This window comes from Gorilla gorilla, chromosome 16, assembly GCF_029281585.2.
Source record: "Gorilla gorilla gorilla isolate KB3781 chromosome 16, NHGRI_mGorGor1-v2.1_pri, whole genome shotgun sequence".
In the NCBI taxonomy this organism is placed as follows: domain Eukaryota; kingdom Metazoa; phylum Chordata; class Mammalia; order Primates; family Hominidae; genus Gorilla; species Gorilla gorilla.
This window is the reverse complement of record NC_073240.2, coordinates 68,294,572-68,321,247: the sequence shown is the minus strand read 5'-3', so window position 1 is coordinate 68,321,247 and position 26,676 is coordinate 68,294,572. Positions and strand designations below refer to the sequence as shown.

General features: G+C 40.4%; 1 protein-coding gene and 1 long non-coding RNA gene across 5 annotated transcripts in view; one reads left to right on the top strand and one right to left on the bottom strand.

Annotated features, from left to right (window-relative positions):
• Positions 1-1,375: 1,375 nt before the first annotated feature.
• C16H15orf61 (chromosome 16 C15orf61 homolog) lies at positions 1,376-6,893 on the bottom strand. The gene is made up of 2 exons (XM_004056376.5): positions 6,419-6,893; positions 1,376-1,598 (listed from the first exon to the last, which is right to left on the bottom strand). Exons 1-2 carry the CDS (start codon positions 6,762-6,764, stop codon positions 1,471-1,473), a joined length of 474 nt encoding a protein of 157 aa, XP_004056424.1. The 5' UTR covers positions 6,765-6,893; the 3' UTR covers positions 1,376-1,470.
• Positions 6,380-26,676, top strand: part of LOC109023504 (uncharacterized) — a 114,938-nt gene continuing 94,641 nt past the window's right edge. The window contains exons 1-5 of one of the 4 annotated variants that reach the window (XR_010131012.1): positions 6,380-6,494; positions 8,938-9,040; positions 13,283-13,392; positions 14,934-15,126; positions 15,331-15,754. This is a non-coding gene — a long non-coding RNA (uncharacterized lncRNA). Of the gene's footprint in view, positions 6,495-8,937; positions 9,041-13,282; positions 13,393-14,933; positions 15,127-15,330; positions 15,755-26,676 lie in introns of those variants that run through there. The other 3 variants (XR_010131014.1, XR_010131013.1, XR_010131015.1) reach the window with 3 other exon arrangements.

Sequence of the window (26,676 nt, the reverse complement as noted above, 5' to 3'; positions counted from 1 at the left end):
CATTACAGAGGAAATCAGTTCTAGCCTTCCCTGCAAAATGCTAAGTCAGTTGTTTTATTATTAATGAAGCTTAATGTAACACTATCTCCTTTGTGTAAGCCATTCATTTAACTAGTGTCAAGTATATTCTTCTGGACTAAATATATTGGCGTAAGTACTTCTTTGATTAAAGTGTTACTTAGAATTGCTTTTAGACAAGTGAACACTACATATATTTGAAGAACAGTTCACTCTGTAGATCATTTAAAATGACTACCTTTAACGAAGCTAGTTTGTATTACTTCATTATTCTGGTGCCTTCACCTCAGCCACTTCCACTCACTTTCTCTACTGACTTGACATAAGCATCCAAATGTTGAATTTTATAAAATGTTTTGCTACAAAAATGTGTAAGTGTTGCAGAGTATCAGCAACACATTAACATAAAATGATATATAATGTATGTTTGTAATTATGGGAGAGATCATAAATCTTAAACACCCATTGGTTTAGAAATTAAATAGTTCTACTTAGTTCTCCCTAAATTACTCCAATGTCTGAAATTTACCATTCATCTGGGTATTTTGTGACTACCCCAAGGATACATTTTTTAAATGACTTGGCTTTCAAAAATGCAATTAATAAAATTCAAATGCAAAAGTGCCATCAGGTCTTTAAAATTTCAGCCCACTCCCTATTGCCAATAAGTCTATGGATATGTACCATTTCAGTTAATTGCTTTTATAAACAGTTACCAAATTTATTTTTCTGCATCTTTCTAGAAGACCTTAATTGTTCTTACAGCTTTATAGGAAAGCTGTTTTAACTTTTAATAAGTGAGTTTCATTCACCTTGCTACACTTATATTAACCAGTTATTATTACATTTTACAAACGATATGGTTTTGGACTCTTAAAGCAAAAAGAAGTTTCAACATTACACTCTAACCCCTCCTCCAGGTAAATGGCACAAGGCCTTTAAAACGTTTCTATTTACAATCCCGGCAGCTGAATGGTTTAGACTTGAGATTACAATTAGATTCTCATCAATTTTGGATTTGCCAATGATGTAATATTTCCATCATACATCCTAATGTCTTCTACTTCTTTTTCCATTGTTACATAAAAGATTTTCCCCCCTTCTCTTTTGTGTGGGCATCTATATTTTCTCTTCAGAGTTGATTTAAATTGTTAATTAACTATAGAATCTATTACATTGTAATCATTTTTTATCTGTAGGTTAACCTAGTTCTAGGGAAAAAATGGTGTGAAGCTTCATGTGTTTGTAGTTCACATCAGCTAAACAGAGTATGTAATATATAACGATGTATAAAAAGCTTCACCTCTTGAGGGCAATGATTCATCTTAAAGAAGCAGATACTGTAGAAAGAAAAAAGTATTTGCAAAAGTTTTATTTTAAAGGATCAAAAATAAATACTGCACATATACACAGAGAAAATCCACTGATATTTATGTTCTTCGACGCACACTTTCAATACATGGCACCTTCATCTTCTTTATTGAGAAAATAAACTGTTATGGGTCCATAACTGGTATGCACAGTCTCTGTGACTCTGGCAAATAACCAGGAGCCAAGTCCATATAATAAAGTTGGAATACCTAGAAAACAAACGAATATGTATAAACATCAATGCTTATTAATCATGCAAGTTACTGATCACGTATAACACTCTTCAGCAATGTTAACAAATTACAATGTGATAAAATATAAAAATATTACTCAACATTGACTCTGATTATCTAAGAGCTCAATTTCATCAACGTGGCACATGATGGCAATCACGTGAGTCCAGAGGTTTTCACACTATAGACAAGGCGGGTATAAATGTTAATTCGAGTACTTCATAAATTCATTACCCTCAAATAATCATGAAGTAATGCTATATTCTTTTCATAAATAAGAAAATGGAGAAGAATACTCATTAATTTAGTTGTAGATGCTCCTGATTATTAGCCTTGAGCTAAAATTACTAAGTTAACACTACTGTTTGTTTGTTTGTTTGTTTTTTTGTGAGATGGAGTCTCACTCTGTTGGCAGGTTGGAGTGCAGTGGTGCGATCTCGGCTCGCTGCCACCTCCGCCTCCTGGGTTCAAGCGATTCTCCTGCCTCAGCCTACTGAGTAGCTGGGACTACAGGCGCGCGCCACCACGCTCAGATAATTTTTGTACTTTTTTAGTAGAGATGGGGTTTCACCATGTTGGCCAGGATGGTCTCGATCTCTTGACCTTGTGATCCTGGGCCTAGGCCTCCGAAAGTGCTGGGATTACAGGTGTGAGCCACGCACCCGGCCAACATTACTGTTCTTTAAGTTAGTAGTAACACTAATGGTTGAAGTAATTTTTGTACAACTTAAAAGAAGCTGGGTCAAAGAGCTGTCTTTAAAATCTAAGGCAAAACCTAACTCCAAGTAAGATTTCAGTACAACAGGCATGAGAAAAAAAACTATTATTAGCATTTTTTCAATTGATCTGAAAACAACCTCGTTTCAACCAATTTGAAATAGATATATAGTAGACTCCAACATGTGTTTCTTCTTTGGAATTGATAAGATTTTGCTGCTTTATTTGAGATTAGTTGCCATTTGTGATACATGAAACTAAACACACTATCCAGAGATATGTATTAAGCACTCACATGCATATAAGACTGTTGGCACAAAACAAACTTCAACAATTCCTATCTTTTTAAATGTACTTATTTAAAATCAATGATTACTAACATATTAAAAACATATGTAATAAAACCATAGGCACATGAATCAATAACAAATACTGTATGCTCTGGACAAGCACTAATTTTATGCTCTTATGTGGGAAATGGGCAGAAAGTGACACTTAAAAAGGATAGCTGTACATTTGGAAAATCACTTTCTTTCTAGTAATAAAGAAAGCGGCTGGGCACTGTGGCTCACGCCTGTAATCCCAGCACTTTGGGAGGCCGAAGCAGGCGGATCACCTGAGGTTGGGAGTTCGAGACCAGCCTGACCAACATGGAGAAACCCCGTCTCTACAAAAAATACAAAATTAGCTGGGCGTGATGGCTCATGCCTATAATCCCAGCCACTCAGGAGGCTGAGGCAGGAGAATTGCTTGAGCCCAGGAGGCAGAGGTTGCACTGAGCCGAGATCACACCACTGCACTCCAGCCTGGCGACAGAGGGAGACTCCATCTCAAAAAAAAAAAAAAAAAAAAAAAGCAACACATGCTCTGGACTAATCATATTGCTAAATTTTTGTCTTATTTTTCTGCAAGAATATATTTGCTGTGTTAAGCTCTTTTTGAGTGTGTTTGCTGAACTACTTTGTGCTTACTCCCTGAAGCTTCATTCCAGCCACTGTGATGCCAGAGATTAATCAGGAGAAGCATCACATCACTAGCTGGTAATGAGGAGAAGGGGGAAAAAATGCCCATTCAGGCTGGCATCTCTCTATTTTTAGGAATATACTGGGTCACAGTTTGTCACCATCACAGGGTTCCCTGGAACTCCCATGAAACCTTTTATAGTGTATCACCTTCTTTGCCCTGATAATGTCCAAAAGAATCTCTGAATACCTCAAGGGAATGTCATAAAAAAATCCACAAAAACTAGAATAATAAAGCTACTTATAAATCATTTAACCACAAAGAAAAAAAAAGGCAAGTGGCTCAGGGATGGGAGGTGGAAAAAGAAGAATATGAACAAGCTAGGCAGAAATGAGAGAGAAGTATAGGGAGTAGTTGAAATAAAAAATAAATTTAAAATGCAATATCACAACTTCAAAGCTGAAAATCAATGGAGTGAGGAAGAAAAAAAACAGGCTCTAGAAGCAATTACTAATTTTCTAAGCATACTGAGACTAAAATACATAAAATAGGCCTCTTAAACCAAGGCTAAGTATATAAATTTAAGGAATACCTGGTGACACTGACAATTTTGTTTTATAGTATTTATCATAGTTTTCAGTTAACATATTGATTTAAAAAATTCATACTTTTGAAAAATCACAAATACAGAAATAAACGGTCAATATCTTTTCAGCTAAAATCAAGGGCTGATCAAAGATTACTAGCTTAATAACTATATTATGTCTTATTAAAAAATAACCAGCAACCATTAGCAGTGATGCTGTTTGACAGGAGATGGAGTTATGATCTGAGTCAGAAATTCTGTCATTTTTTTCCCCTTGCTGTCTGTTTAATGCAGTCAGACTAATACTCGAAATGGGAAGGTTTGCCACCTATATAACCTATACATTACAAAATCTTTGTAGCACATATGCTTTGAAGTCTATAAGATTCTATGAAAAATTCAATTTTTTCTGAAAAATTAAATTTATATCTGAAACATATAACATCAAAAGAACCTCAAAATCAGTTCTTTGCATAATAATTCACTTTGAGTCAGCTGAACAGTAGGTAAACCACTGTCAAATTAAGCACTTTAAAAAATTAGAATTCCTCAGTAAATCTCATTCATTCCAATGGTAAGTTGCTTTTCTTAAATCTCAATCTACTTCTCAGCAGGATACTTAGACTGGTAAACCATCAGTAAAATGTCAGCTTCCATTGAAGGGAAGACGGAGGAGAAAAGGAGCAAATGCGTAAACAGAAATCTTTATTATTTACAAAATGGAAAAATGAATTTGGAAGGGAAGAAGAGGAACAAAATCCTAAGTATAATATTAATAGGATATGTACTTGATCATCCAGAGAGACGATTGTACCTCACAGAATAGGAAAGGACCTATTATCTAATTCACATCCCCTCTACCTTCAGACAAAAATTAAAAATAAACGTTACCAGAGGTGTTCACCACTTTAAAATATTTTTTAATTCCCTTTATCAGTATATCCCAATTTGTATTAAAGCATGCATGAGCAAAAAGTTGTCCTTTTTGCTTAACTTAGAACTCTTACTCCCATTTTAGCAGGATTTTTAGAATGTCCAAAAGACCATACAGACCATTAAATCACTCTCCCACATTAAAAAATAAAACAAAACAAAAACACTACAACTGTTGTTTCTTTCAACTTTAAAAAGTTTTACTTTTCTATGTGTGGAATGTTCTGAGTATCCACTTTTTTTGGATGTCTTAATATCTAAATCTAAAAGAGAGGCCCCTAATCATTAAGGTGCTCTTAAACAAAATGTCAACACTAAAAATGTGACTTTAAAGGAAAAAAAGGCATTTGGCTCATGGTTTACCAATAACTCTCCCGTTATGCTTTTCCTAACCTATTATTCTTTAGGGAAGAATGATTTCTTGCTTATGAAAAATGCTAAAATAAACTTATACTTCTCGAATCTAGTTAACACTCCAGTCTTTCCAAATAATTTCGAATTGAATTTCCTAAGTCACCTCACCCTTCAACTTCAACCAACCTCCAAAGTAGTGGGCATGCTCTATACAGTCCATCAGCCAAATAATGAGGCATTTTTAAAGGATAACACGTTGCTAAACAATTTTCTCCTTACAGGACAGTCCAGTGGAGTAACGGCTCAAAAAGCCCACGACTGACATATGTGTTATTATAAGCACAAATACACAGACTATTTTTAACCTTAATGGACGATCAGATTATGTAATAGTATTAGTAGTACGGCTGCACAGGGTTTAGTTTTAATCCTGGCTTTAAAAACCTGGCTGGGTAACATGGTTCATTCAGCTCCATGGCTAGATTTTGAATCACTGAAATCTAGATTGATTTTATACCAGCTATTAGTAAGTTCAAAACATCTTGAGGCCTTCTGTTTTCCCCTGACCTATAAAAGATACACCCATGTCCATGTTCGTACCTCTTCTGTCATTAAACCAAAAGAAAATAAACACCTAATGACAGTAAACATCCTCAGGGCGTCTCCATGAAAACATACAAATATTAAAGATCTTTAAAAATCTTTTAGGCCTAGCACCTCAGGAAGCTGTTATGTCTGGTGAAAACCTTTGGTGCTTTTAGTAAAACGAACTTGCCGGGAATTCATACAAAGAAAACAAAAGAAACTTAAGAGACTAGTTCCAGTTATTGCAACATAAACTCAGCTGCAAAGTGATGTTCACGGGAATGAGTCCTGCCATGCAGTAGGACGGGTGTCAACTTCAGAGCCACTTTCTAGGGGGCGTTTCCTGACGCCCCCTGGCTTACTGCCCAGGCCAGGGGTCTTCTCTGGTTAACACGGGCAGTCAGGAGGGCGACCCGCCCCTCCCTAGGCCCGAGGACGCGCCCGCAGCAGGCGAACGGCTTCGGGAGCCAGGAGCTCAGCAAGCTGGGGACCCCCTGGGCGAGGAGTACAAAGGACCCCAGGCGAAGCCGGCGCCGGGAGGCAGAGCTGACCCCCGCGGGACTCTACCGGCCTGCGAGCGTTCGTCACGTGCTCGGTGGCTGAGGGGCAGTCCCGGCCGGGCGGGCTTCACCGCGTGGGCGCGGCAGTCGCCACTCACCGAGGTTGACGACCTTGAGCGCCGTGAAGAAGCGGTTCTGCCGGGCCAGGTCCTGCCAGGGAGCCTTGGAGCAGTGGTACTTGATGAAGGGGAAGCAGCCGGTGCGCAGGACGTGGTAGTTGGCGCCCTGCACCGGCCAGTTGAAGTGCGAGAGGCCGAACTGGTCGTTGCGGACGGCGCTGTAGGGCACGCAGAAGGAGGTCCAGTGCGGCAGGCGCCGCTGCAGCAGATGCCGCGTCAGCACCTCCGAGGCGCTGGGCTTGGGGCGGGCGGCGGCGCGCGAGGCCCACGGCCTACACAGCAGCAGGCGGAGCGCGACCTCGTGGGCCCTCCGCAGGGCCTCCATGGCCCGCCGCGCCGGGGACGCAGGCGGGTGTCCGCAGCCGCCGGCGCGCAAGCGCGCCCCCGGGCGAGCGGCGGGAAGGCCAACCGGCGCCGCGCGGGTGCCCGAGAGCCCCCGGGGTGCGGCGGCGCGTGCGCACAGCGGCCCCGCGGCCTCCCGCTGGGGGTGGAGTCCGGGGGATGGGAAGCGTGACCTGCGCGAGGCGGAGGGTCACCTGCATCAAGGAGCTGGTTTTGAGTGGCCAGGTGTGACCTCACGCCGTCATTAGTAACTCGGGCAGGGGAGGGATTCGGGGAGGTCTCATCAATTTGGGTCTGAGGAAAATTCAGGCGGAAGACAAATAACTAACCACCTCCGCAAGGGGCAGAACTCAAACCCAAGTCTCCCTCCCACGCCCTGGGCTCCAGGGAAACCCCTGGGTGTCGTTGTTGAAACAGGACGAGGCGTGACCCCGGGTCTGCGTTGTTTGGTAAGGCCGGGGGCACTTTTGTGTGTAGGTCCTCGCTGTCGGGTTCACTGTTTAAAATTAGTCCCAGAGATTTCAAAATCAAAAGTTTATTTAAAAACCTCACGTGTCTCGGTGCAGCGTCCGAACACACAAAGGCACCTCCCTCTAACAACCTGATAGACGGACCAGGAGCCTCTTACCGACCTTTGTGGTCCTCAGTCACCCATTACCAATCCATTACTTTTGGAAAACCTTTGCTCAAACTTCGCGGCCTCTTGAGGCAGTAACTTACAGACAAAACTGCTTTTAAAAAAGCATTTCCTCTTTTGTCCTAAACTCAGTTTGGAGAGGCCATACATAAACAAGATGATGTGTCTGAAACCACCTTATGTAAATGAGGTACAGTAATTACGCGTTAAGAATCATATAACAATTACTATCGTGGCTAAAAACTCAAGGGGGATGTAGGATAGTATGGCGAAATTTTATATTCCCCAGTTTTTTGTTTTGTTTTGTTTTTTTGAGACGGAGTCTCACTCTGTTGCCCAGGCTGGAGTGCAGTGGTGCAATCTCAGCTCACTGCAACCTCTGCCTCCCAGGTTCAAGTGATTTTCCTGCCTCAGCCTCCCGAGTGGCTGGGATTACAGGCGTGCACCACCACGCCTGGCTAATTTTTGTATTTTTAATAGAGACGGGGTTTCACCATGTTGGCCAGGCTGGTCTCAAACTCCTGACCTCGTGATCCACCCGCCTCGGCCTCCCAAAGTGCTGGGATTACAGGCGTGAGCCACTGCACCAGGCCTATTCCCCAGTTTTTATTGAAGATTGAGCACCCACCAACATATGCCGAATCTTGAACTTTACCTTACAGAATTTGAAGTTGAACTTTACCTTACAGAATTTGAAGTTGAACTTTACCTTATAGAACTTGAACTTTATAGAATTTCTTTTTCTTTTCTTTCTTTTTTTTTTAGAAAGGATCTCACTGTTGTCTAGGCTGGAGTGCAGCGGCTCGATCTCGGCTCACTGCAACTTCCGCCTCCTGGGCTCAAGAGATCCTCCCACCCTCAGCCTCCCAAGTAGCTGGGACTGCAGGTGTGTGCCACCTACACTCGGCTGCTTTTTTTGGTATTTTTTGTAGAGGTGGAATTTTGCCATGTTGCCCAGGCTGGTCTTGAACACTTGGGCTCAAGTGATCCGCCCGCCTCGGCCTCCCAAAGTGGTGGGATTACAGGTGTGAGCTTCTGCACCTGACCAAATTAAATTTTGAAAAAGAGTGGAGTCCTTTTTTCAGACGAAATCTGTTGAAGATCCCCAACATATAAAGTTGGTTAAAACTTATGCTTTAGGCCGGGCACGGTGGCTCACGCCTGTAATCCCAGCACTTTGGGAGGCCGAGGCGAGTGGATCATCTGAGGTCAGGAGTCCGAGACCAGCCTGGCCAACATGGCGAAACCCTGTGTCTGCTAAAAATACAAAAATTAGCCGGGCGTGGTGGCACATGCCTGTAGTCCCAGCTACTCGGGAGGCTGAGGCAGGAGAATCACTTAAACCCAGGAGGCAGAGGTTGCAGTGAGCTGAGATCGTGCCACTGCACTCCAGCCTGGGCGACAGCGAGACTCCGTCTCAAAAAAAACAAAAACAAAAACAAACAAAAAAATAACTTATGCTTTATTACTAAGCATAAGTTCAAACTTTTTTTAACTTTTTATTTTACTTACTTTTTAGGCGTGGGTTCTCACTATGTTGCTTAAGCTGGTCTAGAACTCAAGCCAGTCTCTCACTTCAGCCTCTTGAGTCGTTGGGATTACAGGAGCCACCATGTCCAACTGTAAGTTCAAATTTTTTATATTAACTTTATAGATAAAAAACAAAACAATGAAACTTCAGTGTGTTGTTGTCTTGGGTTTTCTTTTGTTTTGAGCAGAAAGGGGATTCATTGGAGGAAAATTAGGTAGCCCGAATAGTAAACAAGAAGTCTAGAGAACCAGGCTCAGAAAATGGGAAGGAACGAGGAGAGTCCGAACAGCAAAGACATAGATAAGACCAAAGGAACTAGTCTGGCGAGCATGCCATTGCCGGCCCCACTGCCACTGTACTCTTGATCCTGTTGCTTGCAAAATGTTGAAGCTGGGGGTTGTGGTTGTGAAAGTGGATCCTTTGAATTGAGTCGTTCTTATTCCCAGCTATAACAGTGGAAAAGCCAGGGGGAGAAAGCACTCAGGACATATGACATTACTTTAGAAATGTAGTTCTCGGCCGGGTCCAGTGACTCACGCCTGTAATCCTAGCACTTTGGGAGGCCGAGGCGGGCGGATCACGAGGTCAGGAGATCAAGACCATCCTGGCTAACACGGTGAAACCCCGTCTCCACTAAAAATACAAAAAAAAATTAGCCAGGCGTGGTGGCGGGCGCCTGTAGTCCCAGCTACTCGGGAGGCCGAGGCAGGAGAATGGCATGAACCCGGGAGGCAGAGCTTGCAGTGAGCCAAGATGGCGCCACTGCACTCTAGCCTGGGCGACAGAGTGAAACTCTCTCAAAAAAAAAAAAAAAAAAAAAAAAAAAAAAAAAAGAAATGTGATTCTCTGCAAGACCCCCTGCTGAAACTGCCTGTTGTGACCTGAGACCAGTTTTATCTGTAACTGCTGAGATAACTTGCTGCAACTCCAGGACTAATTCTTCCCACTGCCATCCCTCACCTATTGGAGCTTGCCAGCCCCTTTGAACCTTACTAGTGCCAGTGAACTTTCTCAAAGAGCACTATGTGGCCGGGCGCGGTGGCTCACGCCTGTAATCCCAGCACTTTGGGAGGCCGAGGCGGGTGGATCACGAGGTCAGGAGATCGAGACCATCCTGGCTAACATGGTGAAACCCCGTCTCTACTAAAAATACAAAAAATTAGCCGGGCGTGGTGGCGGGCGCCTGTAGTCCAAGCTACTCGGGAGGCTGAGGCAGGAGAATGGCGTGAACCCGGGAGGCGGAGCTTGCAGTGAGCTGAGATTGCGCCACTGCACTCCAGCCTGGGCGACAGAGCCAGACTCCGTCTCAAAAAAAAAAAAAAAAAAAAAAAAAAAAAAGAGCACTATGTAACATTTTTCTGTTTTATAAAAGCTCCAACCTTCTCTTTGCTCTTCAGACATATTGAAGACCACCTGGTCTGTGTGTATATACCAAATTGCAATTTTTTTTCCGCAAAAAGGTGTTAAATTTAGAGATTAATCTCTATATCTTTATTTTAACTTCAACATAGTTGCAGTTACAGCAGACTCAGTATCCAGTTTATTTCTGCATCTTCTGTTTTGGTTGTATACTATCAAGAAAATTCCGATTTCTTCAGAGAATTAGATACAAATAAGAGTGGTTTTTAAATTATGCACCTTGAAATCTGGCCATGTGCTTCAATTACAAAAAGGGCAGCAGGAGATTAATTATGAGATCTACACTGAAATGACTTAACCTAAAATTAATGTGTGGGCAGTTTGCAATATGTTAAATTTTGGCATTATCTCTCTTTTGGCAATATAAAAATCTTTTTAAAAAAAACATGACATTTGAATTGAACGTGTGCAGAACCCCTGAAGTATGTCTGAGAAACCCTAGGTTCTGTAGCATATGAGATGAAAACCACTGACAAAGAGAACCAGATATTACATATGTTCACTGCATTTTCACATCAAGAAGGCTTGGGAAAAGGGCTAGCAAACTGAAGGACTTCTGTTGGGAGCAGCTCTCTTGGCTAGACCTCGTCAGCAGTGAGGGTTTCTCTTAACCTGAGGCTCTTTCACTATCTCCCTTTCTTTTCTCTTCTAAGGTAGAAAGTTCCCCCAAAGAGAGATGAAAATGGTGGGCCACACCCCATATTTAAGAGTGTTTGAATGAAACATTCCCCTACCTAAAGATACAGAGATGGAGAAAATAACATCTCTTCTGACTTTAAGATTATATGGTGCCACTTCCATAACTGAAATAAGATAATTTCTCAAAACAACAACAAAAACCAACCCGCAACTCAGATCATATGCTTGATTTTCTTTTCAGTTCCAATTCTTCATGGCTGTGAAACAAAGAGGCCTAGGGATGTGTGCGAAGGTTGGCACTCAAAAGACTAAGTCGATGTTTTTTAAAAAATTGTATCCTATAATTAAGAAAGCATTAAATACATTTTTCCACATAGCATAGAGAAATGGCATATCTCTTAGAAGGAACCCCTTAAAATGATTATAAAGACCGATACTGTGTACAGCATTTAGCATGTGCACAAATACTTCATGCTGCTCCTAGAAGGGACTTTGCACTCCTGTTTTTGTTTTAAAGGCATGTAGAACATTGTAGGTGCTTAGAACATATTAAAAATGAATTTTAGGCCGGGCGTGGTGGCACTTGCCTGTAATCCCAGCACTTTGGGAGGCCGAGGCAGACAGATCACCTGAGGTTGGGAATTTGAGACCAGACTGACAAACATGGAAAAACCCCATCTCTACTAAAAATACAAGATTAGCCAGGTGTGGTGGCACATGCCCGTAATCCCAGCTACTCGGGAGGCTTAGGCAGGAGAATCACTTGAACCCAGGAGGCGGAGGTTGCGGTGAGCCGAGATTGCACCGTTGCACTCCAGTCTGGGCAGCAAGAGCGAAACTCCATCTCAAAAAAAAAAGAAAAGAATTTTATAAAATTGATAAATTGGGATATATTAAAATTAAAATTTTTTATTCATCAAAAGGCATATTAAGAGAATAAAAAGGTAATTGATAGAGTGGAAGAAGTATTTGCAATACATATATCTGAGAAAGCATTTGAGTATCTAGAACACACTCATACAAATCATTAAGAAAAAGACGATTCAATAGAAAAATGAACAAATATTTTAATGGACATTTTATAAAGGAGAATAACCAGTGGTCCAATAAACAGGTGAAAAGTGCTTGATTTCAATAATTATCTGAGAAATAGAAATTAAAAACCTCAATGCAATACCATTACACACCTACTAGAATGGCTAAAGTAGAAGAGACAGAAAATACTAAGTGTTGGTTAGGGTTTGGAGTAATTGGAACTCTTATACATTGCTGGCCCCCATTTAGGAAAAATTTTTGACAGTGTAGTACTATATATATAATAGCTGAATATAGGCATGCCTTATGACCCAGGCATAACACACCTAGGTCTGTATTGGTATTTGTCTGCTTGGGCTGCCATAACAAAATACCACAGATTGGGTAGCTTAACAGAAATTTATTTCTCGCAGTTCTGGAGGCTAGGAAGTCCAAGATCAAGGTGCTGGCCAGTTGGGTTCCTAATGAGGGTTCTGTTCCTGGCTTGTACATGGCTGCTTTCTCACTGTGTCCTTGCATGGTGGAGAGAGAGCTCTGCTGTCTCTTCCTATTTATTTATTTATTTATTTATGGTTTTGAGACAGAGTCTCATTCTGTTCGCCCTGGCGTGCAGTGGCACCATCATAGCTCACTGCTATGGAACTTCTAAGATTCTCCTACCTCACACTCCTGAGTAGCTGGGACTACAGGCACACACTACCATGCTCAGCTATTTTTATTTTTTTATTTTTTTTGTGGAGATGGGGGTCTCACTATGTTTCATTTATATGTGGTGTAAAAGCAGGCAAAAACTCATCTATGCTGTTAGTGTTAGAAGGCAAGACAGTGATTAGTTACCCTTAGCGGAGTGGGGGTAGGGGGAAGCCCATGATTAGAAGGAACATGAGGACTTGATCCTTTCTTGATCTGGATCCTGGTTGAATGAGTGTATTCACTTTGTGAAATTATTTTAACTGTGCACATTTGATATGTGTATCTTTCTCTTTCTTTCCTCCTTTCTTTTTCTTTTCTTTTCTCTTCTTTTTTCTTTTTCTCTTTTGAGGCAGGATTTTGCTGTGTCACCCAGGCTGGAGTGCCATGGCATGATCATGGCTCACTGCAGCCTCTACCTCCCAGGCTCAAGAGCTCCTCCCAGCTCAGCCTCCCAAGTAGCTGGGACTACAGACCCATACCACTATGCCCAGCTAATTTTTTGTATTTTGTATTTTTTGTAGAGACATGGTCTCACTTTGTTTTGCAGGCTGATCTTGAACTCCTGGGCTCAAGCGATCCTCCCACCTCGGCCTCCCAATGTGTTGGGATTACAGGCGTGAGTTGCGGCGCCCAGCTGATATGTATACTTTTCTATAGGTATATTACACTTCAATAAAAAGTTTGAAACAGAAAATGAGTTCTACAGGTAGTACTGTATATTAACACATCCTATTGTTAGTGTTCATTAAGTATCTGCAGAGAACATGTCACTGTGGACTTGACCCAGATCTGATCCTGTACATGTACCGAATAGTTATTCTCATGTTGCTTTTCTGATCTTACTGTGAGATCCTGATTTACTCATATATTTCTAAGTGTGATTTAAAACAGAGTAGAGTAGGGATGTAGTATTCAACTCACTGCTATTCCCAGAGGGAGAAGTATAGGACAGTTACTGGGTGCCTATGTCAGCATGTTGGTAAAAGATAAAGGAACTATGAAAAAGAGATAGAAATGTTTACATTTAGGATTTTATTTTAAATTTCTACTTTGAGGCCTAAGGACCTTTGGTTCCAGGAAAGAAGGACCATGGAGAGGATGCTGTCCCATTCATATTCCAGCATGCTTTAGAACTTAAAAATAGATACTCACAGGAGCCACAGACATGGGTTTTCTAGAAACCCAAATCTGCTTAATGGCTCAGTGCCCTCTAAGCCATGCTCAGCACCAGAAGAGATGGCTTGAGAGACCCTTGCAGCTGGATGAACGTTCATTAATTCTCCCCCCTCCCACCAGTGGCAAATGCCACTCACTGCTCCGCTCCTGTATCCTTGTGTTGCCCTGGCAAAGACAATATACATTGGCTTTATGCAAAATTATCCTCATGGAAGTACTGAGTTATGGCAGAAGTCATTAGGAAAGGAAGGAGCTGCTGTATTCTTATCTAGATCTTCTTGAGTCCTTCTGTGGAACTGATTGATGTTCTGAAAACCCCCAAGGAGCAGGCTGGCAGCTCGGGCTGCTGTTACAGAGTGGCAAGAAGAATTACTCTAGTAAAGCACTTCACTGTTAACATAGTGGGTACAGACTTCATCCAAAAGCATCTTGTATCTCAACTACTGTCAGTGTCTGTCTTCACTGGAATGTAGACTTCCTAAGGCCAGGGATATATGTCTGTTTTATTAACTTTTGTGATCCCAGCACCTAAAACAGTACTTGGCATATGGAAGGCACTCTACTTGTTGAATAAATGAGGGGTATGGGGGAAAGTGGGTAAAGTGAATACAATTAGTACATTTGAAGGAGAAAGGAAATTACAATATGTAGGGTCAGTGGTTTTAACTAAAATTTTAATTTTGATCGTTGGAGAAATTAAACTACAGAATAGGTAAAAAACGTATCCAAGGTCATATATCGGAATCAAGACTAAAAATCCTGTCCTCCTGGCTTTCAGTGTGCTTTTTGTTAGGAAACAGTTCTACTCCTGAAGCTGTCCTCTTAGGTTTAGCAAGAGTTCTGGACAGAAATAGAGTTACAATTAAGCATTAATCAGGCTGCTCTTTGGCCCACTTCCTTGTGACTGAAAGTCACACAGCACTATGTACTGACCACTTGCATCCCCACTGTTCCCATAGATGGGATTTCTGACTTCAGAATCATAAGGCTTTTCTTTAAGAATTGCTTAAGATGTTTTTCAGATCTCAAATTCCAGTGAAACAGCTGACACCAACCAGTTTGAACCTCCACAGAGGAACGGAATCACCATGAGAATCCACTTTCTTCATCTCTCTGTCTCATGGCTTCGCCCTGCACTCTTTGACCAATCAATGTTCTCCACACTTTGATCTGCCCTAAAACCCTTAAAAACCCAGCCCAGCCCCGAACTCCTAGGTGAGACAAATTTGAGATTTCCTCCCATCTCATTCTTTCTCTGCTACACCCTGGTGTCTTGGTATATTACCTTGCTGTGCACATCAGGCAGTGAAACAGTTATGGTTATATTCCCATCTCCTGCTGTGAGTGCTGATACTCTGGAATCTGGAGGCAAGGAAACATATTCGTGACTTTTTTTTTTCTTTTTCTTTTTTGAGTTAGGGTCTTGCTCTGTCACCCAGGCTGGAGTTCAGTGGCGCGATCTCAACTCACTGCAGCCTCAATCTCCTAGACTCAGATGATCCTCCCACCTCAGCCTCCTGAGTAGCTGGGACTACAGGCACATGCCACCACACCCAGCTACGTTTTTTATTTTTTGTAGAGATGGAATTTCCATATGTTGCCCATGCTAGTCTTGAACTCCTGGGCTCAAGTGATCCTCCTGCCTCCCAAGATGCTGAGATTTTGGGCGTGGGCCACCCTGCCCAGCCTATATTTGTGACTTTTAAAACCTGATAATGACATATGCTGATAGTAACAGTCCATTTTATGGGCATGTTTCCAATATCACAAATCCTCATATGTTGGGGGAAGTATTGTGGAAGTATTTGAAAACATAGCCAAATAAATTCACCTTATCACATGGGTCGTAGTTATGATTCCATCTTCATAAAGTGAGCCTTGTTTTATGAACAGATACATTCATGAAAAGCATGTGACATTTTGGTAACATGAATAATATTTTCACATCTAATCCTAAAGACGTTTTGGCTTCATTGCTGATCTTCAATGACAGTGGCTCTTAGCCCTTTAGGTTTAAGTGTCTCTGCCCCCTCCCATACCTCATCTCACTGTCAAGTAGTTAATGATCTATAAACAAATACTGAAATGCCCTAAGGGGGCCCTCCATTTAAACAGTCGTTGAATCATGCGATAATGGAAATACAGTAGTCCACCAGCTGATTTATGATTTGTCAGTTTAGGTTTTTGAAGTGAAGTTCCACTGGTATTTTCAGATGGTGGAGGTTTTTAATTTACTGCACAATAACACTAGACTTTCTCTAATTTTTTTGTTTCAGGAGAAAACTTTCAAAAACGTTAACCTGCCTTTGCAGCTTCCATTGTGTGAAATACCACTCTGTGTGTGCACATTTCAGTTTCTTAAGCAAAAAGTAGCTACAGAGGGTATTAATCTCCATGTAATGATATCTGCCAGTTTCTGGGTGTTTATGTTATTCTGGGTGCTTTATACCTACTGTCTCATTTAAACAACACTCAAAGCAAAGTTTCATTTTCTTCATTTTCAGGCTGAGGAAATGAAATGTCAGAGGTCGGAGAGGGTAATGTGGTTATTCACAGTCACAAAGCAGGCAGGTGGTGGAGCTGGGATTTGAACCTGTAAGAGCTGGACTCAAAAACCCATGCTTTGAACACAAAGACTCAGGAAATAGCATTCTAGACCCAAAATACAACCCTCTTAACCAGAAAGCTGTCTGGCTGAAAGGAAATTTGGGGGCATGCATGATGACTCAAAAAGAATGACTTTTTTTTTTTTTTGAGATGGAGTTTCACTCTTGTCCAGGCTGGAGTGCAATGGCACAATTTCGGCTCACTGTAACCTCCACCTCCCAGGTTCAAGCAGTTCTCCTGTGTCAGCCTCTGGAGTAGATGATTACAGGCATGTGCCACTGCACTCAGCTAATTTATGTATTTTTACGTATTTTTAGTAGAGATGGGGTTTCACCATGTTGGTCAGGCTGGTCTCAAACTCCTGACCTGAGGTGATCCACCCACCTGGGGCTCCCAAAGTGCTGGGATTACAGGCGTGAGCCACTGCACCCGGTCAAAAGAGTGACTTTCAAAACTAGATTACTTTTAAAAATTGATGTAAAACAACTATTTCTATGTATATTGAAAAGTACTTTTAGATTATCTTTAAAATGGAAAGCCATGTGCTAATAAGTTTGGACACCCCCAACAAAGGTCCCAAATGTAAGTAAATTATCACGCTCTAAAACTTGGGTTTGATTTGGGGAACCTGAGGAAAGCATATATGCGGATTCTTTGGACTGTTTTTACAACTTTTCTATAAGCCTAAAATTTTATTCAAACAAAAATGTTTAGTTTTAAAAGTTAGGTTTTAACTTAGAGAGCATCTGGCTGCAACTGGGGTGGGTATGAGTAATGCTGCTGCTATGGATAATATGCACATTAGTCCAAGCCAACATCTCCATGAACCACAACTTGGGGTTCAGCTTCTTTTTTTATTTCTCATCGTTATTCCTAATAAAGCAAGATGTTAAAGCTAACTACATGGTCTATTAATTATATGAAGGTGAACTTGAGTCATATTTGTTACTGAAGATGATTAATAATTACCAGTTCTGTGCACGTTTCTGGTGCATTTCAGTAAATAAACAGGGTACATTGTTGGGTAGTAATTGATTAATTAGCACATTCATCCTACACAGCTCAATGGTCTAAGGATGCTGAGTTTGAGATATTGCTCATAATTATTACAAGAAACAAGTCTGTTTCATTTCTCAGTTTATTCTTCTGTACGCTAAGTTTTTTTTGTTTTTTTTTTTTTGCTAAATCGAATGCTTAATGGTTCAAAACCTTTTAGGTTTTCTTCAGATAAATCAACTCATGAAAAATTGCTAGTCATAATCACAGAATCTTATTTTTGTGTGAACTAGGGTGAAAACTTTTACAAGGCTAATTTTATCACGGGATCTTGCTGTTAAACTGGATCAAATACTGCAAATATAGGGCACTTCCCCACCATGCAGGAAATGCTCATTGAGCACCTATGCACAACAGGGGCACTGGAATCTCATTTGCTTCCCAACCACATCAGATAAGCTCAGGATTGCAAGTGTCATCAGATTGGCACTTTGCAGCACCAAGCAAATATACTGAGTAATCTTCAGAGAAGGATAACAGCATGCATCAGTCGCCATTTTAACTGTGCAGCAAGTTACGAATTTTATTCTAATTTATTGAGCCAGCATGCAGTGGAGAGATGGAGTAGTTGCAAGAGCTATGGACAGGGAGTCAGGAGTCTTGGGTTCTTATCTCTATTCTTTCTTGAAGAAGCCATGTGACTGTGGTCACATCACTTCCCCCTTCTCTAAGCATGGATCGCTTATCTATAAAATGAAGGCTTCAACCAGGGACTATGAGGTATGGTGAAGAGACGGGTAGACCTACCTTTGAGTCTGGACTCCCTAACACTAGTTATATTATTTCAAGGAAATTATTTAACCTGAGTTTCTGCTCTGTTTACTTGAGTTTATTATAGGATCAAACAAGATATGAAAATACTTTATAAAGTACCATATGAATATGTGTCATTAACTTTCTTAACTGGTTGATGCTAACATGATATGTATCTGGTGGATGTATCAAAATGCCCATGTACCGGTCTAACAATAGGGAATTTTTAACATCCTTTATGCCATTATTAAAATCTCACTGGGTAAGAATTTCCAGTGTATCTTGATAATTTACTGCTAAGTAAAAAACACAGTCTGTACAATATGTCTGGGATGATCCTATTTCTAAGTTTATATATGCAAAGAAAAAAGAATCTGTATAATAGAAACTCAAAATGATAAAAGAATAAATGCAATATAAAGCAAGCAACTGTTACTACTGAGAGAGAATGTTCTAGGAGATATGTACGTGTATATATGTGTGTTTATATATGTACATTTGTTTATATACATACTTTTTTTTTTCTTTTGAGATGGAGTCTCACTGTCTCCCAGGCTGGAGTGCAGTGGCGCGATCTTGGCTCACTGCAACCTCTGCCTCCCAGATTCAAGTGATCCTCCTGCCTCAGCCTCCCTAGTAACTGGGATTACAGGCATGCACCACAACACCCAGCTAATTTTGTATTTTTAGCAGAGATGGGGTTTCTCCATGTTGGCCAGGCTGGTCTGGAACTCCTGACCTCAGGTGATCCACCTGCCTTGGCCTCCCAAAGTACTGGGATTACAGGCGTGAGCCACTGTACCTGGCCAACATACATATATCTTTAAATTTACAATCCGTTGAGTGAGACAGATAATTAAGTAACATATCTATTATGTGATATTACATAATACCACACATTGTTAATTGGCTTTGAAGAAAAATAAAGCAGAGTAAGAGAATAGAGAGTAATGGTGCTACTACTTTATGAGGGTGGTCAGGGAGGCCCCCCTGCTGTAGTGAGAGCTGGGCAGAGACCAGAATGCAGCAAGTGAGTGAGCCAGGCAAGCTGCGGAGGGAAGAGTGTCCCAGGGAGAGGGAATGGCAAACACAGAGGACCTAGGCAGGAATCATGGCAGATACACTCCAAAACCTTGACAGTGGTTATCTCCAGGTGGTGGAATAAAAATTGATTTAATTTTTTTTCTTATGCTTTCCTGTTTTACAAAGTTTATTTTTTATTTTTTATTTTTTATGTGTTTTTGAAGAAGCTATGTTACACTATTTGTTTTCTGGAATGAGGGTATGTTTCCATAATTAGAAAAATAAAAAACTCTACAGGCATCCTGAAAGACAAGGTCATCTTAAGAAGAATGTTTATGAGTATTTTTGAAAGCTTATGTCATCTATAAGTTTTTGTTTTCATGTGTTAGTGCCAAGATCCTATGAGCCGTAGTGAGAATAAAAGGAGCAGACAGGTTTCCGCCTTGGCGATGAAGTTCAAAGAAGTGTTTACACATAAGTTTTGGTCATAATAACAAGTGTGGTCTTTGTAGAGGGATATAGAATCATCTTGCTTTCAGCTCCTTGTCCAGACCTTGCTGCATGAATGTCAGAATACTTCCTAAAAAGGCTGTGCCTGCCGGCTGGTTGATGGTGCCCAGGAAACATGGTGGCATTTTAGGATGTCTTTAGAAGATGGGATTAAAGGTGTCAGGTAGAAATAGTTTCACCGTTTTATTATATCTAATGTATGCAGTTCACCAGAGATTATATTGCAAGATGGAATATTAGGAAATGCATCTTCCATCCTTTTTTGGGTACAGGCAAATATTAAAGCTCAGAGACAGCACTGCAGCTACCCAGAGATGCTCTGGTTTGTACAGGGACAAAAATGCCCAGTTAAAGTTTCTTATTCTCATTTCTTTTTTAAATTTTTTCTTTTTTTTTTTTTTTGAGATGGAGTCTTGCTCTATCACCCAGACTGGAGTGCAGTGGCACAGTCTCGGCTCACTGCAACCTCTGCCTCCTGGGTTCAAGCGATTCTCCTGCCACAGCCTCCCGAGTAGCTGGGGCTACAGGTGACCGCCACCACACCCAGCTAATTTTTGAATTTTTAGTAGAGACGGGGTTTCACCGTGTTGGCCAGGCTGGTCTTGAACTCCTGACTTTGTGATCCACCCGCCTTGGCCTCCCAAGGTGCTGGGATTGCAGGCGTGAGCCACTGTGCCCAGCCTCTTATTCTCATTTCTATTTCATCTTTTTCCATCAAGATCTTCTAGTGCAGAAGGTATACATGACATCAGTTCAAATAAAAATGCTTTCAAAATAAGGTGTTTCCATCAGTTTTGTTGATTAACAATAACTGAGAGCTCAGTGCCAAGAATGAAACCCAAAAAATGAAGGACATGATCCCAGTGTAAAGGACGTGTTGTACTTGGCTTCATATGGCTCCCTTCCATAAGAAAAATGTGTTGCAATGAACTATTCTAAAATGATGCAATATTTTGCAACCATTTAAAATCATAGGCCTTTTGGATAGTAGATGGGGGCGTTTAAGGGGCAAAGTATTTTCAAAATATTTTCATCCATTGTTTCCAATAAATGGAAGAAAGCTGGAAGAAGAAAACACCTCCTTGCGTGATATATAAAATTTTGGCTGGGCGCGGTGGCTCCTGCCTGTGATCCCAGCACTTTGGGAGGCCGAGGCGGGTGGAACGCCTGAGTTTAGGAGTTTGAGACCAGCCTGGTCAACATGGTGAAACCCCATCTCTACTAAAAATAGAAAAATTAGCTGGGTGTGGTGGTGGGCGCCTGTAGTCCCAGCTACTCAGGAAGCTGAGACAGAAGAATCACATGAACCCAGGAGGCAGAGGTTGCAGTGAGCTGAGCTCATGCCACTGCACTCCAGCCTGGGTGATAGGGTGAGACTCCATCTTAAAAAAATAAGAAATTAAACAACAACGACAACAACAGCAATTTCGTCTCCTTTATATACATCGATGACGGTGGCATAGAATTGTAGAACATCAGAGCTGGAAGGAAGCTTAAATATCAGTTCCTCTTTCTTATTTTATGTATCAGAAACCTGAGAACTAAGGAAGAGAAATTATTTGTTTATTAAGGAAAGAGCTGAAACTAAAACCCATTAAGACATTTAAATCTGAAATAGATGTCATACATATTCCATACCCATTTAGAATACCTACAGATGCCACGTAATCACTACTCTGTCCTTCCAAATATTTGCAGGTGAGTGGAGGCATTTGCCCTTTTATGCATTCTCTGTGGTATGGCACAGAGTTGATTAGGTATGCCAACAAAGACATGGTCTGGATGTGAATTCTAGAGTATTTAGACAAAGGGCATTATGCTTAGAATAAAAACAATAGTTTTCATGCTATTGAAAACATTTTAAAATGTTTATTTAGTAATAACATTTTATTTTAATGAATATAATTTCACTTATAACATATTCTCCTAATACACGATTTTTTAAAAACAGCTTTTTGAGGTATTATTGACATTCATAAACTGCACATATTGACAAAGATTCTCTCCTTGACTAAACTCCAGCCAGGCTCCTCCCAGCCCTCTTCTTGACCAGGCCTTAACCTTGGCCTATGAAGACTTGAACAAACATTAACATAGTTTCTAATAGCTCAAGGCTGCAACCCTAAGATGACCCTAGCCCCCTCTTAAAATACCTGCCTGAGAAAACTCCAGGCTGCAAAAAGAATAAACTTTCTTGTAGCCAGTCCTAAATTAGGGCCCCCATCTCCCAGTCTCTGTGGGAGGGTAGGAGCCTAACTTCTGTGTCAGTTAGCAAAACCAGATGAGTTTCACATGAACCAACCCTGCATCCTGGTTTTTATTTCTCACTTCCCTACTCTACCGAGCAGCCACTGTCCCCTCTTCTATTCCCTCATTCTCTCCTTACAATGCCCAGTCACCTCTCTAGAAATTGAAGTTGAATTCAGTTTACACTGGACCCTTTTCCCTATTGCAATAGTGTGTTACTGATTAAAACCTGTCCTTACCACTTTTCCTAGTGTCCAGTCTTATTTATCTTTGACAGTATTTAACATGTACAAGATAAGTTTTGACATCTATATACACCCAATAAATCATTTGTATGTCAGTATAGTGAAAATATCCATCACCCAGCATTTTCCTTCTGCCTCTTTGTAATCTTCTTCCTCCTCCTCCTCCTCACCCTATTCCCACCCCATCTCCCATCCCCAGGTTACTACTTAACTATAGTTTTTATGTTCTAGAATGTTAAATAGGTATGTACGTTTTTTGTCTGAATTTTTTCATTCAACATAGAGATTCTTCTATGCTGTTGATTTATTAATAGTTTATTTCTTTTCATTGCTCAGTGGTGTTCCATTTTATGGATATCCCAGTATTTTTTAATTCACTCATCTGCTGATGGACATTTGGGTTGTTTCCAGTCTTGGGGTATTGTAAACCAAGTTGCTTTGGTCATTCCTGTACAAGTCTTTGTATGGACATATGCTTTCTTTTCTCTTGGGCAAATACCTAGGAGTGGAATGGCTGGGTTGTATGGTTGGTGTAGAAACATGATTTTTGAATGGCTGTATAGAAGTCTTTAATGTAGATATTTCATATTTTTAAAACAATACCCTATTATTGAACATTTAGACCTTTAGATTCTTCACTGTTGTTGCAAACGATCTAATTTTTTGGCTTAGCAATGTGTTTATAGATATTCAACTTGGAAAAATAAAGCCCAAGAAAATGAAAAGCGTGGAAAGGGAATCTGGAAACGAAGAGCATGTTCCTAAATCATTTTGAGTTTTTCAGTGATCGCAAAGTATTTTGTGTCCTCTCCTGGGAAACAAAGTGGCATGAATCTTTAAATGAATCAAAATTTTAATTTTGATTTGGAGCTTATTTCGCAACCAATGGAAGGTCTGCAGTTTTGCTGTCGAGTTTATGGGACCATGATTTCATCCTAACATTCCTTATGAGGCGATTGCAGTAAACTTGGGTGTGGCCTTTTGTTTCTGGGAGCTATAATTAGCCATCTGGTATACTTTATAACAGTTTGTTAAATAAAAAAATCTTAAAATGTAGCATTTTGCTCACTTCTCTCTCTCCTTTCTGCCTCTGTGTGTGTGTGTGTGTGTGTGTGTGTATGTGTGTGCATGTGTGGTGATGCACATGTATATGGTGACAATTGTAAAAGTGAAACAAAATGTTAATGGCAAAGCTATATTTTTCTGTGCTATATTTAGGGTCTTCTTATAACAAAAGTTGTTTTCACCAACAGATTTTTAAACAGCAGGGACATGCTTATTATTTACTGTTTTGGTGTCTTTCCCTCATTTACATAAATACCCCAGAAACCAGCAGTTTAAAACTAATAAAAGCCAAGGCCCTCCATCAACTGCAATAAAGTTTCACAACCATGAGTTAGACTGTTAGAGTGAAAAATAAACCTATATATGTGGTTATGAAGGGTTTTTTTTTGGAAAGTGTATAATCACATTTCAAAGTTAGAACTTCCATTTGAAGTAGCCATGTAATAATAATACTTAAACATTTATATAGAACGCTTCATCTTTGAAACACTCTCCCAACATTGGCCAATTCATCTCGACTGCTTCCCTGAGGAGCAGGTACTATATGCTCTGCCATTTTTCTACTTAGAAAATTGAGGAAAGTATGACCAGGCCCGAGACAGGGAGGGCTGGGGAGACCAGTTCCTGGCCCTTATTATTCTGTGACTCTTTCGGATGTAATTCCTAACAGCATGCCTCAAGTTTCTGTTCCCCACTGATGAAGTCATTAATAAAACAATGGTATAAATAGTAGCTCTATTGGCTTCAAGCTCTTAGATGCAGTCCTGAGCTTCCTGTGGCACACCTCTTGGAAGGAATGATATGTGGAGAAGATACAGAAGAGCCCATTGTGATGGGTTGATCCAAACTTCTTCCAGCGAGAAAAGTGAAGTCGAATGCTTCCCCCGTCCCCCAGCTGCCACCCTCACATATCTTGGCAACTTCATTTACGGTTTTCCAGATGGGATTTACCATGATTAGTACATTTAAAGAGTTGCACAAATTTGTTATGCACATTAAAGCCAGAGGAACAGTAAAATAAAACTAATGAACATTTACATTTTTGGAAATATAATTAATGTATGCTTGAGAAATTCTGAAAGATAAACATTTAAATGTTAAAATACTTATTACCTTCACCACAGGGACAGTGTTGGGAATTAATGAGATAACAAATGTAAAGTGCTTTGAGCTCTTTGGAAGAAAGGTGCCAAATGAATACAAATGATTATTAATTGTTAAAGCTATCAGATGGTTACTAACATATTACTTGTGATAAAATACGTATTTTTATACTTAAAAAATAGGACGCTTACAATTCTTAGGATGACATAGCTGAAATAATTCTCCCCAAACTCCTTCCAGGCTATTCTACATTTTGTTGGAAGCCTTTCCCAATGCTTCTACAATTTCTTAACCTTATTCCCATCTCTCGAAACTTCAGGGCATGACTTCCCAGCTTCCAAATTCTACGCCTTTCCAACATCATTCTCCACCAGTCTTACAGATCCATCACCACAGGAGAATTCCACTGACACCATTTTTTTCTTCTGACTTTGATCACATAATTGCAGTGCCTTACCATGCTGTCAGTTGTACAAGCTCATTTCATTAGCAGGAAGTATGCATAAGTTAATCTGTTTTTTTCTATGTTTTAAGCAACACACTAGAATTTGTTATTCTAAAAATGTGCAAATCCTTTGGATGATCTGGGACAAGTGAAACTAAACCCTCTACTTTGTACAACATGCTGGAATTTGTGGTAAAAGACAGCAAATCCCAAATTTCATTTAGCCTGAGACATAGGGTGAGACACTCTCACTGTCTCAATTTCCTCATATGTAAAATGAGAACAGTTGTTGTACCTACATGCATGGAGTTTTTGGAAAGATGCAATCAAATAATGTATATGAAGCTTCCAGCACAGTACATCCCCAGCCCCCAGTTTGTTCTATAGGTAACTGTAAGTAGCTTACGGAAAGGTCACTAAATAGGTAGGCAGCACAGGTGGGCAGTAGCACATTTAATATTATAATCTCGTTGGTTTCTTTAAAGTCCATATAAAATAGGTAATATATTAAGGGAGATACTTATATCCAATAATGCTCTCCAACCACTGCAAACATTCAACATTAAATAATGGGTCATTTCTCAAAGACACCTTTATTGTTTAATGTGTGCTTCTCCCAAAAACTTCCTGGAAAATGGTATATCATTTCCCCACAATCCTCTTACCACCAAATATTTCGGTTTCCTATTTAGAAGAGCAAAAGTTCAGTAATTAATTCATCGTGACTAAATTATATTTAGGATACTTTAGATATTGTACACATATAAATGATTCTTTTTTGAAACGTGCCTTAGTTTACCAAGAGCACAGTATCTATGTAACATATATGTGTTAAAAGATAATGGACTATTGCTTCTTTTCAAATGTTCTGTAATTAAAACATGTCACTAATTTAATCTGGTCCTCTGGCTTCTTCCACTTAATTACTTGAAGTGATTGTTTTATTATACCAATTTTTCTCCTTTAATTTTGAAGCTGTAGATGTTTAGGTAGAGAACCCTGCTCCCAATCACTTTCACAGGTCTGAATTCTGTGGTATATGCAAATGATAGCTGCAAAGGAGGAAAGTGGCATTGTTTGAGAAACCAATCAAGTGGGTAAAACAATGGTGTAGGATGGCGAACTCATTTCGCTATTGCCAGCAGCTTGAGCCTCGGGAGTGCTAATCAAAATTCACATGCAAAACTTCCCGATAGATTTAACAGTTTTGTACTGTTAAGCAGGGGCTCTCGCCATGTGAATGATCCACTACTGTGCCGAACAAAACGGAGACAGTTTTCTTTTAAAGTCCAGAGCAGATGAGAGCCATAAGGAGACAGAGGGTTTCATTTACTCTCAGGACACGATTGTGCCAGTGAACTAATGAGTCTCTTGGACCTTATGTTGCTCTGGCTTCAATCGAGGCGCGGCTCTAATGGGCATGTAGGACTTCCTATCTGTCAAGTGTCTGAACAATGGGCCCCTCGAATGGATTAGAGAGATCTGGCAAGAAAAAGAGGTCAGTGTTGTACCTAGCACAGGCAGGAAACCTGGCTAATTAATGTATTTCCAACTATAGCAAAACAAAAGCTGACACACACAAATGTTAATTTTATTACAGAAACTCTTAGCCTGTGGCTGAATCACAGTTAACAAATTATTGAAATTCCACAGGTAAAAATCCTCTTCCTTTCCCCAATACACTAAAATATTTTTATAGACATAAAGGTC